The sequence below is a fragment of the Symphalangus syndactylus genome, chromosome 10 (assembly GCF_028878055.3).
Source record: "Symphalangus syndactylus isolate Jambi chromosome 10, NHGRI_mSymSyn1-v2.1_pri, whole genome shotgun sequence".
NCBI classification, from domain to species: domain Eukaryota; kingdom Metazoa; phylum Chordata; class Mammalia; order Primates; family Hylobatidae; genus Symphalangus; species Symphalangus syndactylus.
In genome coordinates, this window is record NC_072432.2 from 17,356,654 (window position 1) to 17,376,507 (window position 19,854).

Sequence of the window (19,854 nt, forward strand, 5' to 3'; positions counted from 1 at the left end):
AAGCTGGTGATGGGGGGAATGGAGGAGGAAGCTAAGTCTTTAAAGAGAAAGAGAATGAAGGAGATCTAAAACGTGGTAACTTTAATAGTAAAGTCTAGTTCAGAGAACTAAATAGTCCCTAGAAGAGCAAAAATGCTGGGATTTGTGAAAAATAGTCCCTAGAAAAGCAAAAATGCTGGGATTTGTGAATCTTCGTAACAGTGGTGAATTAGTATTTCCAGGTGCTCTGAGGACAGCAGTCTTAGCAAAGATCTCAGGACAATGCCAAATTTAGGGCCTGATTTTTTAAAAAGCTCTCATTTTCCTCACAGATAGAGAATGGAGAGTAAAGGAATGGGGATGTGCCAGAGTCCAACCCTGGTGGAAGGAGGGGAAGGGTGTGGCTCTCCTGAAAGCACCAGGAGGCCTGGCTGGAGCCTGGACTGGAGGCAAGGCCGGATGATGGCAGTGTCTGAGGAAGATTCAGCAATGCTCTGATCCTGTCAAAGTTAACTCTCAATACAAGAGTCATGCCGTGACGTCTTTGCCAGCTCCGCACTCTATGATTATTTATTTATTTATTTTTTTTGAGACGGAGTCTCGTTCTGTTGCCCAGGCTGGAGTACAATGGTGCGATCTTGGCTTACTACAACCTCCACCTCCTGGGTTCAAGTGATTGTCCTGCCTCAGCCTCCTGAGTAGCTGGGATTACAGGCACACGCCACCACGCCTGGCTAATTTTTGTATTTTTAGTAGAGACAGGGTTTCACTATGTTGGTCAGGCTGGTCTCGAACCCCTGACCTTGTGATCCGCCCGCCTTGGCCTCCCAAAGTGCTGGGATTACAGGTGTGAGCAACCATGCCTGATCACACTCCACGATTCTAATTGGTATATAGGCGGTATCACTGCAGCAAAAAGTAGTATACTGCTCAAGTATATCACTTTCATGCTGCACAAGTATATCACTTTCATGCTGCACAAGTATATCACTTGTATACTGCACAAGCATACTGCACAATTTTGATCTCGGTGTACATGAGAAGTTGCCTGACAAATGCAGGGATAAAATTTAGGCATCATCTGTTTGAGGTTGTGCTAGTGGGGAGGACATCTCAGATGCAACTTATTGTAGAGTCTTCCCTGATCATCCTACCTAAGAGGCAGCCTCCCTCTCCTGGCATCTCATCATCCCTGTCTCTTTCCATCCTCTTACCCTGCTTTATCCTCCTATGTTCTGCACACAGAAGTGCCTGGTGTGTAGCAGGTAAATAATAAATACTTGTTAAATGACTGTGTAGATGAATGTGGTACTGGACTTGTCTAAGATAACTGTGGCAGCTACCATATACAACAAAATCTAACATTCTATTAATTCTAAGATACACCATTATTTTACTTATCACTAAAGCAGAAATAAATGCTGTCAATTATCTCAGGATTTCATGGACTCTAAGAAGCAACTTGATCTCAGAAATGTTAAGATGTAAAAAAATTTTACAGAATTGACCTAAATACACCTAAAGGTGTATCTGAGAGCTGGCCTATATTCTCTTCATATCATGTTTCACTATCTGCAAATATGTGCATTTGTCTCTCTCGCTCTCTCAGTAGGAGATAAGTTCCACGAGGGCAGGAACATTGTTCTATTTTAGGTCCTGTAGCCTCAGGACCCGAAACAGAATAGTACCTGGCACGTAGTAGATGCTCAATATTTGACAAATCAACTATGAATCCCTAGAGTAACAGCTTGGTAGAGGGGGAAACGGTTTTGAGGGACCATCTTGTATGAAGGGGGAAAGAGCAAACAACAAGAATGGAGAAGGGTTGGGTGATTTTCAAGTGACGGCAGCCGAGCCTCTTCCTGAGCTGCATCAGTCGCCATCCTCCTTTCCTTCCCCACCTGGGGCTTGCTTGTGGAAGTCTGTGCTAGAAGTCAAGGTACTTACATATTCTTACAAATATATATGACTTAAAACACATAAGGGGCCAGGCGCAGTTGCTCACGCCTGTAATCCAAGCACTTTGGGAGGCCAAGATGGGTGGATCACCTGAGGTCAGGAGTTGGAGACCAGCCTGGCCAACACGGTGAAACCCCGTCTCTACTAAAAATACAAAAATTAGCCGGGCATCATGGTGGACACCTGTAATCCCAGCTACTCGGAAGGCTGAGGCAGAAGAATCGTTTGAACCTGGGAGGAGGAGGTTGCAGTGAGCCAAGATCCTGCCACTCCAGCCTGGGCAACAAAGTGAGACTCCGTCTCAAAAAACAAAACAAAAAAACCATATAAGGGATGAAATTATTCTACCACTGAATGCTTTAAAACTGTCCAACCCTTATCCCCTTGTAGGTCAAAGATAAGTTAAAACCTAACTGGATAACTCACAATCAGCTATAATTACAGGGTGGGCAGTTTCTTACCTGCTGTTTATTGCCTTTTCTTGTTAACATGACAAACGGCATTGTGTCTGCAGACTCGGCCTCTCCTTCCCCACCTCCCAGTGGGGGCCCTTTCCTCAGCTGGCTTTTGAGATGCAAAGGAATGGCAACATCTAGTTGGTGCACTTTAACAGATTCACCACTTCGTTGCTAAAAGAAATTTAAAAGGACATAATAAACTCTCCAAGATATATACTGATATATGTCAATATAAATTGCAAACTCATTCAATGCTGTATTTCTTAAAACACAACAATCATAAGAGCCGTAACAGTCAACAATTACAACCACCATAATACTCTTTCTGAAACGTGGATAAATCTAGGGAGTATTTCTCCCTCCACCTAACACCTCTGCCTATGACATGGAAGGAAATGTGGGACTTGGCTGCTGTTGACTGCTCCAGCCTCTCCCAAGCACGCAGTGCTGCGGGTTCTACCGAATCCCCCTGCTCCTCAAATACACCCTTCTATTCATCCTCCTAGATCACATCTTCCTTCATAATCACCAGGCAAGGTGGGCTCATCACTGCATCCCTTTTCCAGGGCTCCCCAGCAGGGTGTTACCCACAGCCGGCGCTCAGGGAGTACTGAAGAATGAATGGAATCTGTGATCATTTGGATTAATTCCTTGGTTGGTAATATCAATTATTTTTAACATTTATACTGAACTTTCCAACCAATTAATTAAATGTACCTTCACTGAAGACTTGCCATGTGTTACAGGCTTGGAGATAGTAATGCTAAAAATACTCAGCCTCTACCCTCAAAGAGCTCATAAGCTTGTTAAGACAGATACAGAAACAATTATGATGATACATCATAGGTGTATAGCACATGTGGAGGAGATGAAGTGACTACCTGTACCTGGCTGGGAGTGGTTGCGCGCCTTTCACGAAAGGCTGAATAGAAATGGCACATTTGAGAATGTTAAAGACTTCATCAACTTCTTTCAAGCAGATGGTAAAAGAGCAGTTTGGGGGATGTAGAGGGAATTGAGGCAGGGGAAGAACAGGTGCAAAGCAAGGACATGAACCAGCATGGTACACTTAGGGAACTGCAAACACATGAATGATGAATGAGGAGCAAAGAGGGACAAGCTGAATGTTCCACGAAGCTAGGCAGGTCATGCTGAAAGGCCCTCAATGTCTTGGAAACTGCTCTACCACCATTTAAATATTCTTCTGATATAGACCCCATATATTCAAGAGACTTGGAAATCAAGCAAAATCCTGTTTTATTGTTTCTTTCTTAAGCTCTAGTTTATCATAATCTGCTTGAAGTCTTCCCAGGTTCATAAGATTTATAAAGACTTTTTACTTAAAATTCGAAAGGATCACAATAGACAAATCTTGATGTTTCTCCCTGATTAGAAAATCAGCATATTCTCTTCATAAAATATTTAAATACAAAAACGTATTGGTAAGTCCAGCGACTTCCCACTGCCCCAACCCCAAGATGCAACAACTATTAACAATGGAGTATGTTCTTTCGGATTTTTTCAACTATTAACAATGGAGTATGTTCTTTGGGATTTTTTCTTGCATATACTAATAATATATACATGTAGACACAAGCAACCACTATGCATATTGCTGTATACTCAACATACGTATTTTTTCTTCTGTTTAATCCTATATCTTGGTTATCTTTCTCTTTGAGTATATACAGAGCTAATTACATTGCTATGACCTTATTATTTAATTATTGACAGACAATTTTTTTTTTAAATGCTCCTTCCCACACATGGAAGGACTTTCTTTCCTATCACAATGTGACATCTTTGTATATTTAGCTTTATAAACAGAATTACTAACTAGGGGTAAATTTTTAGATCAACTGGCAAGCCCATTCTACAGGTTTACTGAATTTCCCTCTAAAAAAGCTGGACTGATAGACATTTACAAACACGTTTACTCAAACAAAACCATACTGGATATTATCACTTAGTAAATCCCAATATCTGATGGTCTGATAAGTGAAAAGGCTCATTTTAATTTGCATACTATTTTATTACTCATGACCTTTGGCATGATTTTGCTATTACCTTTCACACAATAAAAAAAAAAACTAGATCATTCATCATTTCTCATTGATTTGCTATAGCAGAAGTATTAGGCCTTTGTGTAGACTATAAATTGTTTCTTCCTAGCCTGTCATTTCTTCAAGTTTCTTATAGCATCCTGTGCTAGAAGGCAACACAGTAAAATAGTTGAGAACAGACTCCACCACGTCCTAGCCATGTGGCCGTAATACAGTTTTTTTTTTTGGAGGCGGAGTCTCACTCTGTCCCACATGCAGAGAGATCGTGTAGTGGCACAATCTCAGCTCACTGAAACCTCTGCCTCCCGGGTTCAAGTGATTATCCTGCCTCAGCCTCCCAAGTAGCTGGGACTACAGGCGCCCACCACCACAACCAGCTAATTTTTTGTACTTTTACTGGAGACGGGGTTTCACCATGTTAGCCAGGATGGTCTCGATCTCCTGACCTCATGATCCTCCCACCTCGGCCTCCCAAAGTGATGGGATTATAGGCGTTGAGCCACCATGCCCAGCCAGCAAGTTTCTTGTCTTTCCAAGCCTCTGTTCCTTTAGCTAAAGCAAAGGAATACTAACAGTATCTGACAGCACTATGCAAAGAATAGATGTAAAGCGCTCGATGCAGGGCCCAACAGCCTTCAAAATTATTGGAGTGTTTGAAAGATTTGCAATTAATTCTGCTGTGGAAATAAAACAGAATGTCAACTTTATTTTTGTTTATTGTCTGTTTTCCCTTAACTGATTTGCAATGTTATCTTCATCATGTTACTAAACAGTCATGTTTTGGGTCTACTTTGGATTCTCCTCCATTTCATTAATCTGTTCCTGTATCAAACTATTATTGTCGGTTTAAAATGTTTTATTTTTATTTTTTTTTAAGACGAAGTCTTGCTCTTGTCCCCTCAGGATGGAGTGCAGTGGTGTGATCTCAGCTCACTGCAACCTCCACCTCCCAGGTTCAAGCAATTCTCCTGACTCGGACTCCCGAGTAGCTGGGATTACAGGTGCCTGCCACCATGCCTGGCTAATTTTTTTGTATTTTTAGTAGAGACAGGGTTTCACCATGTTGGCCAGGCTGGTCTTGAACTCCCGACCTCAGGTGATCCACCCGCCTTGGCCTCCCAAAGTGCTGGGATTACAGGTGTGAGCCACAGTGCCCGGCCATGTTTTCATATCTTGTAGAGCATTTCACTCATTTCCTGAAAATCTGTTAGCTATTTTGCTTATTCTTAAGGATGTTTTAAGACATAATTTTAAATTCATTCTGCATCGATCTCCCTGCTCTTCTCTTTCTCTTGCAAAAACAAAACAAAACATCTTCCTGGTGTGATATAATTAGGATTACACTAAGTTTAAGGGCTTGATTTATGGAAAATTAATATCTCTAGGATACTGCATCTTCCTATGACAATTTCATCAAAACAAAGAGACTCTGTACAGTTGTTCAGTATTTTGATAATGCTGATAAACTAGGGCCTAATATAGAATTAAGTTTTTCTCCAGCACAAAAAGCACATCTCCTGCAAAAATGTGAATCCGAACTTCCCTCCTCAATTACATCTTCCCATCTTTCCAGCTTGCTTCTTCAAGAACTGTCAATAAGCAAAAATTATTAGACCATATCAAAAACTTCTATTCCTTTGACTTCATCAGCTTTTCTACCTTATTTCTAAATGTTAGGGTTCTTCAGGGCTCAATCCTGACCCTGCTTCTCTTCTCTGTCCGCAATTTACACCGGGGATGAATCATGTGTTCCGATGCTTTAAACATACTCTACCCATCACATTTCTGTTTTCACTCCACATACCCCTCTGCTCTCCATACATTTCCATTTGGACACCTCAAAGGCTTCTCAAGTGTAACATGGCCAAAGGGAAACTTTTGCTCATTGGTCCCTTGTTTCCTGTCCCAGAGATTAGCCAGTGGCCCAATCTGGAAAACTAACTATCATCTTTGATGCCTCACCCCCTACACGCCCATATCCAATCCAGCGCCAAATAAGCCAGGTTGTTCTACCTCCTAAATAGCTCAAATCCAGACTTCTCTCCATGTGCCTTGCCATATGCTAGACAGCTGACCATCATCTCTCACCTGAGTCACACTACAACAGCCTTCTGTCCAGGCTCCCTGCTTTTAGTCTTGCCCTGGTGGGTACCTCTGCCCTCTCACATCGGATCGTGCCCCGCCCTCTATTAGTGCTGGCCTTCTTTTAGTTTTTTAAATACAGGTTCTTTTCTCCCTCAAGACGTTTCCCATATTCCCTTAAATTTTCACCTGGATGGATGGCTCCACTTTATTTTGCCCTGTTTGAAATTCATGACCTCAGAGACTTTTTCCCCATTATCCTATCTAGGAATGCCCTTCCCTTAATCTCTACCAAAGCATTCTGCTCTTAGCATTTATCACAATTTGAAATGATACATTTGTTTAGCTGTTAAATATCTACCTTCTGTTAGAACAGGAACCACCTCAGTTGTATTTATCACTTTATACTTAGCCCGATGCACACTGTTAAGCACACAATAGGTACCCAATAAACATATCTGCTAAAGAAATGAGTGGCTGAGTAAATGGCTACTGATTCCTATAAGATGGGAAGTTTCTCAGAGAAGTAAACTATTCTCTCCTTCAAGGGATTATAATGATTATGTTTTATTTGATTGCTTGTGCTCCTAAATAACATAAATGTAAGATTTATTTCATAAATTAGGAGCTTTCTGGATATATGAAGACATGTTATTTTAATATATAAAGAAAGAAGATCACCTAAGACACCTATAACACTAATTTGTATTTGATCATACCTTTGGCTGTAGCAGCATCAAGCAAAGTAAAATCCAATATTTCAACTCTAAAGGACTGCTCCATGAGCATATAAAGATTCCATAATATCTTCTACCTTAAAAAAAAAAACCCTGTCTTTTAACTCTATGACCTTCTCTAGCTACCTCCCTGTTTCTCTTCCCTTTCTGTCAAAACTCCTCAAGACTTATCTATATCTAGTATCTTCACTCCCTCCCTTCCCATTCTCCACCAAACCCATCCCAATGGGGCCTGCATCCTGCCATTCGAACAAACCCACTTGTCACGTCACCAAAGGGTTAACAACAAGTACATATAGGGCTGAAGTAAGCAGTCTAAGATTTTGCCTCTAACTCTAGAAAAATATAGTTACTTGAAATTACTGTGGCATTCAAAAAACTGCTAGAGAGTGTTTTTTAGAAAATCCAGTTTATTAATGTTATGAATACATATTTTTCCATTAACATAGAAACTATTCAACTAATAAATGTAAGAATTTACTGAATTAAATGACCCCAAATGTCTATCTTCGGCACAGTTTGGCTTCCAAACAAACTACAAGAAAGAAGTCTTAGAAATATGACTTAATAGGCCAGGCACGATGGCTCACGCCGTAATCCCAGCACTTTGGGAGGCCGTGGCAGGAGGATCACCTGAGGTCAGGAGGTCGAGACCAGCCTGGCCAACATGGTAAAACGCCGTTTCTACTAAAATACAAAAATTAGCCGGGTGTGGTGGCACATGCCTGTAATCCCAGCTACTAGGGAGGCTGAGGCACAAGAATTGCTTGAACCCAGGAGGCAGAGGTTGCAGTGAGCTGAGATCGTGCCACTGCACTCCAGCCTGGGCAACAGAGTGAGACTCTGTCTCAAGAAAAAAAAAGAAAAGAAACACGACTTAAGAAATAAAAGGGAAAGATTGGCACAATGAAATTATTCTGTTCCAAATCTTGTGTGTGTTGCATTTTCACCAACTCTACCTCATGCAAATCAGGATGTGGGATGCAAGGACAAGAAGCTGGCTGCAAGCTGTCTACACACGATCTAGCAAAAGCTGCTGCAGAAGAGACACTTAGATAGGAGAGGCCTTCACATGAACCAGAATGAAATGGGCTGCAATGTTTTGTATTGAGAAGAGTCTTTGGAACAAATGACATTTAATACCTGTAGATTTTCTAGCATCATTTTATCCAGAGCTTGAATGAAGTCCTCATCTTCTACACAAGGTACATGCTTAAGTCCACCACCTTTAATCATTACCTCCTTATTAAAACAAAACAACAAAATCAGACCAGAAATTTTAACTGTAATGTTTTCTAGGGCAAAGCCTTTTAGTATTGACAACATAACTCAAGGAGTAAAGTGAGTAAAATATCTAACATTATTCAATGTTAAAAGAATTTAAAGAAAATGGTTAGGAAAACAAATTGAAAATGAATTTCTAAAGAAATATTTCTCATAATCAGAAACAAAAGTTCAGTGACTAAAATTCAAATACTATAAAAATGTTGCCCAATTTCAAAAAGTAAATTTTTCAGCCATACGTACAGTATTCTCTTCATCGGTTTCATTTTCCTTGTTGGAATCTGTAAGGTAATCTGTATTCTCTTCCTCCTCTTCTTCTCCCTCATCATCATCATTATCTGAACCCTCCTGAAATTATTGAACATTAGAAGATTAAAGCACTTTTCGAAGTGTAACCATATTTTACATGCCTTAAAAAGATTTCAAAACTTCTGTATAATTGTTTATTATTCTCAAGTTTTAGCTCTTTACGTAGTTGGTTTCCAATGGGAGGGCAAAGTCAGCTAGCAACATTTAAGACAAATCAGTAGGTGAAAACCCATCTCACCACCTTCAACTGATCTAACAATACAGAGATCTACTGTAGAAGCTCTTCCTTGAATTCCACAATGAAGAAGTTTCCTGAGCCTTTGTGTTCTCCTCCTGAAACAAATCTGGAGAGGCTGAATGTCTCACTGTAGTTCTTTAATACCCATCTAACTGCAATGGAAACCAACAAAAGTTCAAATATAATAGCATTACCAGCTGAAAGCAATGATACAGCAGTACCTTTTATAAAGCACTTTGATTTGGAAGGTGTTCTCATACACTTCATTTTGTTTGCTCTACCCAAGTCTGAGGATGGAAGGACAAGCTTTATTGTTCCTATTTTACACATGAAAAAACTGAGGCTCAGAAAAGTTAAGTGACTTGCCCAAGGGCACGCTGCTATTAAGCAGAAGACCTGGCCGTTCAGCTCCCCTAACTGGTAGTTTTCAAGGACGACTTCACCCCATCCTCACAGTCAGTCCCTGCCTCCATCCACTTCGATCAGCTGAAATTTCTTGTCAAACAGAAGATGGGGCAGAGCTCCGAGAGATTTTCAAAGGGCACAAAGCACAGAGTGGAGCTTCATTTACCCCTCCACTCCAGTATCCCAAGTCAACCCCATATGGTTCCTTAAGAGTAAAAAACAACAACAAACAACAACAAAACCCCCACTAAACCCAGCTGCTTCTCACTGTGCCAAGATGGCTGAGAAATAATTCCTGAAACAAATACTTAAATGTGTTACATTATCTTTAGTGTATGTGGCAATTAATTCCAAAACCCCAACAGTGTATATAGACAGCTGAAGATTCTGAGTTCTTAAAATGAAAACGTTTCAAAAATGTATACCAATGGCCGGCGCCATGGCTCACACCTGTAATCCCAACATTTTGGAAGGCTGAGGTCAGGGGATTACTTGTCAGGAGTTCAAGACCAGCCTGGCCAACATGGCGAAACCCCGTCTCTACTAAAAATACAAAAATTGGCCAGATGTGGTGGCAGGCACCTGTAATCCCAGCTACTCGGGAGTCTGAGGCAGGAGAATCACTGGAACCTGGGAGGCAGAGGTTGCAGTGAGCTGAGGTTGCATCACTGCACTCCAGCCTGGGCGACAGAGCGAGACTCCATCCCCCACCAAAAAGAAAAATGTACACCAATACATTACCTTTTCCCCCCAAATGCATTAATGTTTTCTGAATTAATTTTATAATTCAAAATTAAATTTGCAATAGAGGTGCTCTTAAATTTGCTCTTGAAAAAATGAATCCTTTCTCAACACTTAAAAGACACTTTTCATTCAAAAGGTAAGCTAAAATATATTAACTTTCCCCCTCTCTCCATCCTTTATGTTTCATAGTACTCAGGGAATGTAGCATGCATTAATTTTTCAAATTAAGATTTTGAACAAGAATTTCATTTGTCCTAATCCCAGTGTACACTGATATAATAATGGGTGGAATTAAGAAGTGCTCGTCAATGGACCACAAAACCTAAGCAGGCTAGGGAAAGCAAGAGGAACAGCGTAGCAAAAGGCAAACTGCTTGAGTTCAAATACCGGCTCTGCCATCACCTGCTCTATGATCTTGGGCAAATTATTCAACCTATCTGTGCCTTCGTTTCCCACCTACTGCAAGCATAGTATGAGAAATGGTAATACAAATACAGCACTTAGGGCAGTAACCATGAACAATAAATGCTCAGTAAATAATTATTATTGCTATTATAAGAATGAATCTTGTACTTTCTGTTGATAAATTACATAATGCTAGAGAATATTGGAGTTATCACTGAAGAACATTTAATTTAAACAGTTATCTTTAACTTATAGAGCTGATATTTAAGAGAAAATGTTCAGGTTGTTAGGTGCTAAAAGTCATCCCCACTCTTCAAAAGGTCAAATAGAACTTTAAATAGCTGAAGACCAAGATAAAAATAGAACACAGCATTTGTTTTTAAGAGCTGAATTCTAACCCTTCTGTCTCAAAGTAAATAACTGTAGAATATCCATTGCTCTTATTACTTCATAATCAATGCATCTTCTTTCTTTAATAAATTTCTCCTCCTTATGTTTGGAGGGCGGTCATGGGAAACTGGTCTCGGGGTGAAAGGAGAAGTGAACTATTCCAACCTCATTTCTCACAAAGTGAACCAGAATCCCCGTTCACTTCTCCCACACACAAGCACTTGGAACCTCCCTCTGCACATTTTGCTTGCATTTTTACGTAGCAAACACATGTATGCTGTGCAATATGCATTCTCCAACTGGAAAAGTAAGTAATGGTTACAAATGATATAACTATCAAAATTATAAAGTTCATGTTTAAAAAGGAGAAAATGCACTTAGAGGAGGAAACATATCAGAACTCTTCAAATGAGAAATTAATAAGAAAATGAGCGCCCCTTAACGTCATATTTACCAACAATGCTGGATTTATTAGATACTGCTCATGTAATTAGTACAGTAGCCAAATCCAAGACAACCACAAGATTAGTCTGAAAATATGAAATGGAAATACTTTCTCATTTCCCTTTGTTGTTATAAAATACTTAATAAGTCAACTTGAATTCTATTACTGAATGTTTCTATTACAACCTCATTTTGAAAACAAAGCAATATAATTATGTTCATCTAGTATACTGAAGCCAATTAAAGAAACATATTCCAGTTCTAAATTTTTACTAACTTATTTATATCTAAGGAAGTGCTAAGGTTGTCAAGAAAAAGTGGTAGCAAATAACATAAATACTTAATGGTGCATTTCCACTGCCTATAAATACTAGCCAATCAGGAAAACCATACATTATTGCCTATACTGTCTTTTCACAACCAATCCTTTTTAACTAACAGCGAAGCCATTTGTTATGCAGTTAAACCATTCCAAATATCCAATAAGTTACAAAGCTTTAGGGCTAAAGGAAACACAGCCTTATGGATTTTTACATCTGACCGTAGAAAACTTTAATCACCTTAAATTATGAGTCCTTTCTCTTTAATTGTAAATAAAGCTTTTTAAAAATCCAGTTGGCAAATCTATCTTATGAATGTCATAAACAATTAACATTCCTTTAAATATTAAACCCACATTCTCAAAATATTTACATCCCATTTACTCAAATACTTTAAAAGTGAAATTAAATTTCCCCAAAACACTTAAGTATTGACTGCAAATTTAAACTTTTTTCAATATTGAATTAAAATCATACTTCCAGTGAAAAACTGCTAATTTCATGACTTACATTTTAATTTCATCAGTATTCTATTTGTATCTTTACTCACTTTAACTTTTTAAACTCTTGTTTTGTTTCTTCTATACCCCTAACCCATTCCCCAATCTACCTCGAGATTATAAAGCAAATCCCAGACATCCTTTTATTTTGATCGACTTTTTTTTTTTTTTTAATTTAAAGAAACAGGGTCTCACTATGTTGTCCAGGCTGGACATGAATTCCTGGGCTCCAGCAATCCTCCCACCTCAGCCTCCTGAGTAGCTAGGACTACAGATGTGCACAGCTTCATGGAACATTTAAACGTAAGTGAGTTTGGAAGAAAAAACTGAAGAATTACGGGCCGAACGTGGTGGCTCACGCCTGTACTCCCAGCATTTTGGAAGGCCGAGGTGGGGGGATCACTTGAGGCCAGGAGTTCGAGATCAGGTTGGCCAACATGGTGAAACCCCATCTCTACTAAAAATACAAAAATTAGCTGGGCATGGTGGTGCACGCCTAAAATCCTAGCTACTTGGGAAGCTGAGGCACAAGAATCGCTTGAACTACGGAGGTGGAGACTACGGTGAGCCGAGATGATGCCGCTGCACTCCAGCCCGGGCGACAGTGAAGACTGTCTCAGACAACATCAACGAAACCCAAAGAATTGAAACTGCTAGTTTTAATCACACAGAAATGACGTTTTGCTAAGTCAGGAACAGTACAAGAGCAATTTCATATGGTTTAGCTTAATAGTCATAGATACAAAAAGGGTGTATCAATTACTATCGTATATGTTGAATTTCGGATTTCATATAACCATGAGATCTGGGAAAAATAAAGCAAAGCTCATTAATATCTAGCCAGTAATTTTGTTTTGAAGAGTATAAAATCCACTGACTAAAAAGTCCATATTCAACAGCGAGATTAAGATACACAAGAAGTGGGGTGTAATGGCTCACACCCGTAATCTCAGCTCTTTGAAAGGCTGAGGGAGGAGGACTGCTTGAGCCCAGGGGTTTGAGACCAGCCTGGGCAATATAGCAAGATCCCCATCTCTACAAAAAAACCCAGAATAATTAGCTGGGCATGGTAGCACGTCCACGCGGTCTCAGCTACTGAGGAGGCTGAGGTGGGAGGATCGCTTGAGCCCAACAGGTTGAGGCTGCAGTAAGCTATGATCACACCACTGCACTCCAGCCTTGGCAACAGAGAGAAACCCTGTCTCAAAAAAAAAAAAGACGTGGAGATCAAATAATTTTTTTCTTTAAATTGCTTATTAAATAAAAATGCTATAATCAGTATTTTATTACTTTCTTTAAAAACTTTTAATTAAACAAGGAGTTTTATGATAAAAACATACTACTAGTTACATTTACTATAATAAAACTAAGGAGGAGGCCAGGTGCGGTGGCTCATGCCTGTAATCCCAGCACTTTGGGAGGCTGAGAGGGGCGGATCACCTGAAGTTAGGGGTTCAAGATCAGCCTGGCCAACATGGTGAAACCTCATCTCTACTAAAACTACAAAAATTAGCTGGGCGTGGTGGCACGCTCCTGTTATCTCAGCTACTCGGGAGGCTGAGGCAGGAGAATCACTTGAACCCAGGAGGCAGAGGTTGCAGTGAGCCAAGATTGCGCCACAGCACTCCAACTTGGGCGACAGAGCAAGACTCTGTCTCAAAAAGAAAAAAAAGAAAAAGAGAAAAAAACAAGGAGGAGGTCTTATGTATTAAAAAAATTTTGGCTCATATAATCAAAATACTCTTATACAAATGTACTCTATGTTGCTATACATAAAAGTCATCACCTCTTCTTCTGGCTCATTTACTTCACTTTCATTTCCAGATTGTTCTTCTGTTTCAGCCCCACCTTCTTCTTCTTCTTCATCCTCTTCAAGATTTTCTCCTTCTGTCATAGAATCTTTTGAGTCTTTGTCATTTACTAGGCCTTGAAATGAGAAGGTGGAAATGGAAAAAATACATTAAAAATAGATACAGGCTAGTTTTCTATACTATACCAATTCATGTAAAAGTATGCATTAAGAATTCAACAGCCATTTTCTCAGAACAAAGGTAAAAGAATTAAAAACTATGGTGAGAAACATTTAAAAAACTAAATGTGTAGGCTTACATTTCAACAAATAAACACAACTAACAAAAAGCGAGAAAAAATAAGTGTATGTGTGTGTATACTTTTCCCTCTTTTCTTACAGCTTTAAATACTTGGATAATCTTGTATATCTCAGTCTTGGACAAAGGTAGAAAACAGTAACAAATGAGGTACAGTCTCAGCCATATGTAAGATACAGCGTTGGCCACACTCTTTACCAAATGAGATTTAAAGAGTCTCCAAAAACTCAAAGACATGAAAAAAATCGTGCCACTTTAATGGAGAAATCATATTTGGCTATCAATTTGAATGTATGCAAATTAAGGCAGGGTGAATGGGGCAAAACGCCATAGCAGCTTTGTCACCATACAGACTAATTTTTTTTCTTCAATAACAGCATTCTCCTCCTAAGCCTAATGGAACTCCCTGGCCTGAATTTGCTTTCACCTCCTGTGTCCATCCCACATTTCACTGCCCAGTCAATTCTTCTTCCTGTTGGAATTCCAATCCGCCCTCTCTACTTTTGATATGCACACAATGTGGTCTCATCTGATCCCACTGATCTGCTACCCACTCCTCTCTCCTAAGCCCTCCCCTGAAGTTGCCTCAGACGTCTCCTGTCACAGAACACACTGCTTTGAGATCTTGCTTGCCCAATATCCTTCTCAATCACACTGCTTTGAGATCTTGCTTGCCCAATATCCTTCTCAATAGAGAATACTCTTCAATATGCACTTTCAAATCCCATCCACTCTTCAAGTTCAGTTTCAGTTTTACTTCCTGCATGAACTGTCAATGAGTACCTCAATCTATTACTTTTTCTCCTATTTGCTCCTTAAGCATGTGGAGAACCTACAGCATCTTACATTTGATGATATACCATGTTGTTATTTTTTCCTAATGATCTCATAAATATTACATCAGATTATAAGACCCTTGAGGACAAAGAACTTGTCTTAAATGTTCGAAACTGAAGACAGCCCATATATTAATAAAGACACAGTAGGTGTTAAATAAATACCTGTTCATGCATAGAATCTTAGAGGATTCAAGCAGGAAGAAACTTCAGTGATGATGTGATTTAACTCTCTCATTTCGTGAATACTGCTTTGAACACTTCCAAACCAGAATTAAATAACATTGCCTATTACCATTTTAGTTTTGTTCTTAAATTAAAATAAAAATCTGACCCAGTAATCTTATCTATCCTGAGAAAATCAGAGGTACACTAAAAATGTTATTTACAGTGGTATAAAACTAGAATCAACCTAAGAGTGAAACAGCTGTATTAAGTAAATTATGGCACATAGATACAAATGAATACAGCCAATTAAAAAACAAAAAATAAAGCTTTAAGAGAATATGTGTAATGTCAAGAAAAAATTTCATAACGTATTAAGTAGAACCAATTATAAAATCACAAACACACAAAAAATTTAAAAAGAGTAGAAAAATATGTATCAAAATATTAGAACATGATTATCTTTCTGTATGGAATACTGGTATTGTTTTCTTGGTTTTTTAAAAATTACTGTCATGAACACATTACTTTTAATACTATTAAAAGTTATTTTTAAAATACAATAAAACGGTTTTAGTGTTTTCCAATTAACTATTATGTTAATATTGGGATACTATAAAACCAACATACGACAATGAATTCTCAGGTGTCTGAAAACAAAAAACTACCAAAGGCACAATACTGTATTATCTTCTGGTTTATCAGTAGGAAACTGATTTAATATCGATTTTTCTGCATACGTCTTCTTCCTCAACTAGGAAGCAAATGGCGACTTGGGAGTGCACTCATTGCGGCCGCTACCATCTTTAGAGTTTCATTCATAAACAGTGATTTATTTTTACCTCCACATTCTAAACAAGGACAGAGTCCTCACAAGAAGCCTGCAGTCCTTTAATTTAGCCTTTTGATCTACAAAGGACAAAGCACAACTGTTCTCTTTTCTGTCACCAAACTAGGTGTCACACTAATATTTACTCATGTCCACTATACAAAGAGTACCATTCATGAAGGTTTTTAGGAAACAAGGCTAAGACTTAACAATTTTCCAAGGATCCAAAGCAAGTGAAATAAGTTCATAAATACTCTGCTTGATATGAGATTATGTATTCAATTAGAAATTTCAAAAGGAAAAGAAAGTAGGTAACTTGGAAAAAGGTTCAAAGAACAAAGAGAATCACATATGCCTTTATGGGTTAAGTTGTAGGAAAAGTCAATACTTGCACAATCAGTAGCAGCACTTATAAAACCTTTACCATGAAAAGTGGTTCTTCAGATATGCGATGTAGTAAATTTATATAATTTGCATAACTGGTGAAAGTAAAGATCCCTTAATGACAGACATGAATGTACCAAGTTCTAGTGGGAAATCAAATACTAGCTTAATAGTCTGAAAATGCGTCACTTTTTATTTATTTGTTTTATTTTATTTTTTTGAGATGGAGTTACGCTCCTGTTGCCCAGGCTGTAGTGCAATGGCATGATCTTGGCTCACTCCAACCTCTGTCTCCCGGGTTCAAGCAATTCTCCTGCCTCAGCCTGCTGAGTAGCTGGGATTACAGGTGTGCACTACCATGCCTGGATAATTTTTGTATTTTTAGTAGAGATGGGGTTTTGCCATGTTGGCCAGGCTGGTCTCGAACTCCTGACCTCAGGTGATCTACCTGCCTCGGCCTCCCAAAGTGCTGGGATTACAAGCGTGAACCACCACACCTGGCCAAAACGTGTCACTTTAAAATGACTACAATAAAACATGTTAAGAACTATCAGCATATAAACCAGATTGGTATGGCTATACCTTGGACCGGTTATTTCTAAAGACATATAGGTTCCCGCAGCTCTAGTGGAAGCTGTTCAAGAGTTAACTCTTCTCCCCAAAACAACCTCAGGATACTAAAGTATATAGAGAACCTTCTAATTATCTCTAGATTTTCTCTAGTCCTTAGAAACAGAAGCAACTCTGCCAGTGGGTAAGTCTGAAATCCTGTAGGGTAGTTCCAAACTTCTGACAGGTACTCCCTTCTACAGTTTCTTTGCTTGCACTTTTTAGGAAATAATGCCTGTTGAAAATACATAGCAAAAATAAGAAATGCTTTAATAAAAAATAGATTTTATATTAGCACCAAAAATTCTAAAATTAAGAGAGGTAGACAGGATTGTGGTTTTTTTCCCCCATCACTGTCACTTGCTTCAAGTCCCGTTCTGTGAGTCCTGCATAACTGTTGTCCTCCAGTTTGAAATTATTTAGTGAAATCAAGCACACCACACAGGCATTACCTAACACTACCACATAACACTCAACGCTGAAAATAGAAAAGATACAATGTAAACTCTGACTGGTAACATTATAACGCAAATTCCAGAAACAATCTGCCAAATATCACCTTCATTTTCTGTCTGCAGTCAATTGCTTACCTAGTTTTATTAAGAATTCTCGTTCCAAGTCTTGTACCTGCCTGACGGATTCTTCCAGAGAATTACAGAGTTTGATCTTTGGTCTTAGCAGTTCTAGTGTGTCACTGATCATGTAATCTATATCAATAGGAAATGGATGGTCTTTTGTCCAAACCTCCAAACTTTTCTTCCACCAAACATAACGCTGACAACAAATGAAAAATAAATTTAGCTATAAGAAATTAATAACAAAATATTTAAAAATAATAAACTATACTGTGCTGTTACCTAGTTATAACTACTAAGCTAAAAGGTTGTAAAAGACACCTACCATTTCTATTAATGGTCAACAGCAATGATCCTATTCCAATCATTTCCCTCTGTCTATATAGGTTTTGAGCTATTTGGTGAATTTATTAAATATCTTTTTTTTTTTTTTTTGAGACAGAGTCTCGCTCTGTCACCCAGTCTGGAGGTGCAGTGGCACAATCTCGGCTCACTGCAAGCTCTGCCTCCCGGGTTCATGCCACTCTCCTGCCTCAGCCTCCCGAGCAGCTGGGACTATAGGCGCCCGCCACCACTCCCAGCTACTTTTTAGTATTTTTAGTGGACATGGGGTTTCACTGTGTTAGCTAGGATGTTCTCGATCTCCTGACCTCGTGATCCGCCCACCTTGGCCTCCCAAAGTGCTGGGATTACAGGTGTGAGCCACCGTGCCCGGCCCTAAATATCTTTTTATTATAACTGTCACAGTTTTTTTTAAGGCAAGGAAATATTATAAATAAAATACCAAATAAATTTTCAGGTACTCCAAAACAAGGCACTGATTTCTCGTATTTAATTTTACAAATTTAACCAAATTCAAAGCCATCGTTGTGATAAATGTTCATTATTTTCTCTGTGCTACTTGCTTTGATTTTTGAAGAGTTAAAGTATCTGAAGATATGGTTTTTGAAATACATAAAAATCACTAATCATCAACAAGCCTTTATTGAACATCTACTGTGTATATGGCACTATGTAGATATTTTCCCTCTCTACTCCAAGCCTGGTTCCCACATTCTATTTTATACTTGTTCTAATTCCTAAATTTACATTAACTGAAAGTACAATCCAAGAATTTACTAGTATATGAACAGGTATTCCTCTGGGAGTTGTACTCTTCCTTTCCAGTTTGTTCCTGGTCCTTGCTACTGCAAGTGTAGACCTCATCTGGGAGCTTGTTAGAAAGGTAGAATCTCAGGCCTCCCCCTAGGTCAACTGAATCAGAATCTGCATCTTTACAATGTCCCCAGGGGACATGGATGCACAGGAAAGTTTAGAAGCACTGCTCCAGGTGATCCTTTCTTCCTGACCTTCTAATACTAAACTGTACACTCCATGTTCTGGGTGGAACACACAGACCTCATCACCCAGGCCTCACTCACTTCTGACTCCAATTCCTAGGTATGGCTCTGCTATGCATTTTTGTCTGTTAATCAATTTGGAAAATATTTTTGTCTCTTTTGGCTCCTGAATATTTCTGAGTGTTTCTTTTCTCTCAGCCTAAGATGTCAGAGTGAATCCAAAGGATTCTGAGAGAGATTCTATTTTGGATGCTGTTATAGCTGCCATCCTGCAGCAAAACTCTAGCTTTTAATACAGTATCCAACTTAAGATGGTCCTTACATACAACAGGGACTCCAACCCTCAAATCTGCAAGTCCTTTTCCCCACTTTTTGCTCATCAATTCAGAAAGTAAAGGAGTAATAAGTTTCCCTCTATTGCAAAAGAACAGCAGTAGGATAGGAGCAAGCTAACAGACCGCAATTCCCCAAAAATATTTACCCCCAACTTAACACATGCCACCATGTGGATGTATTTTTGATACTTCAACCTGTAACATTAAACTTATTTTCTTCATAATGGGTAAATGAAAATACTAACAATTGTGATTATATAGAATCGAATGGTACTATCACCACTTAGTAAAACTTAAAGCATTTGATAGTGAGTTGTTCACCCTAATTGGCACTTAGAAAATTGTATTTTATGGGA

General features: G+C 38.9%; 1 protein-coding gene across 5 annotated transcripts in view; it reads right to left on the reverse strand.

Annotated features, from left to right (window-relative positions):
- Positions 1 to 19,854, reverse strand: part of UPF2 (UPF2 regulator of nonsense mediated mRNA decay) — a 122,202-nt gene that overhangs the window by 14,253 nt on the left and 88,095 nt on the right. For all 5 annotated transcript variants that reach the window (XM_055296509.2, XM_063610071.1, XM_055296508.2 and 2 more), the window contains 5 exons: positions 17,839 to 18,022; positions 14,104 to 14,243; positions 8,806 to 8,910; positions 8,422 to 8,520; positions 2,400 to 2,567 (listed from right to left, as the gene is read on the reverse strand). In XM_055296509.2, the coding sequence (XP_055152484.1) occupies positions 2,400 to 2,567; positions 8,422 to 8,520; positions 8,806 to 8,910; positions 14,104 to 14,243; positions 17,839 to 18,022 (696 nt within the window). The remainder of the gene's footprint in view (positions 1 to 2,399; positions 2,568 to 8,421; positions 8,521 to 8,805; positions 8,911 to 14,103; positions 14,244 to 17,838; positions 18,023 to 19,854) is intronic.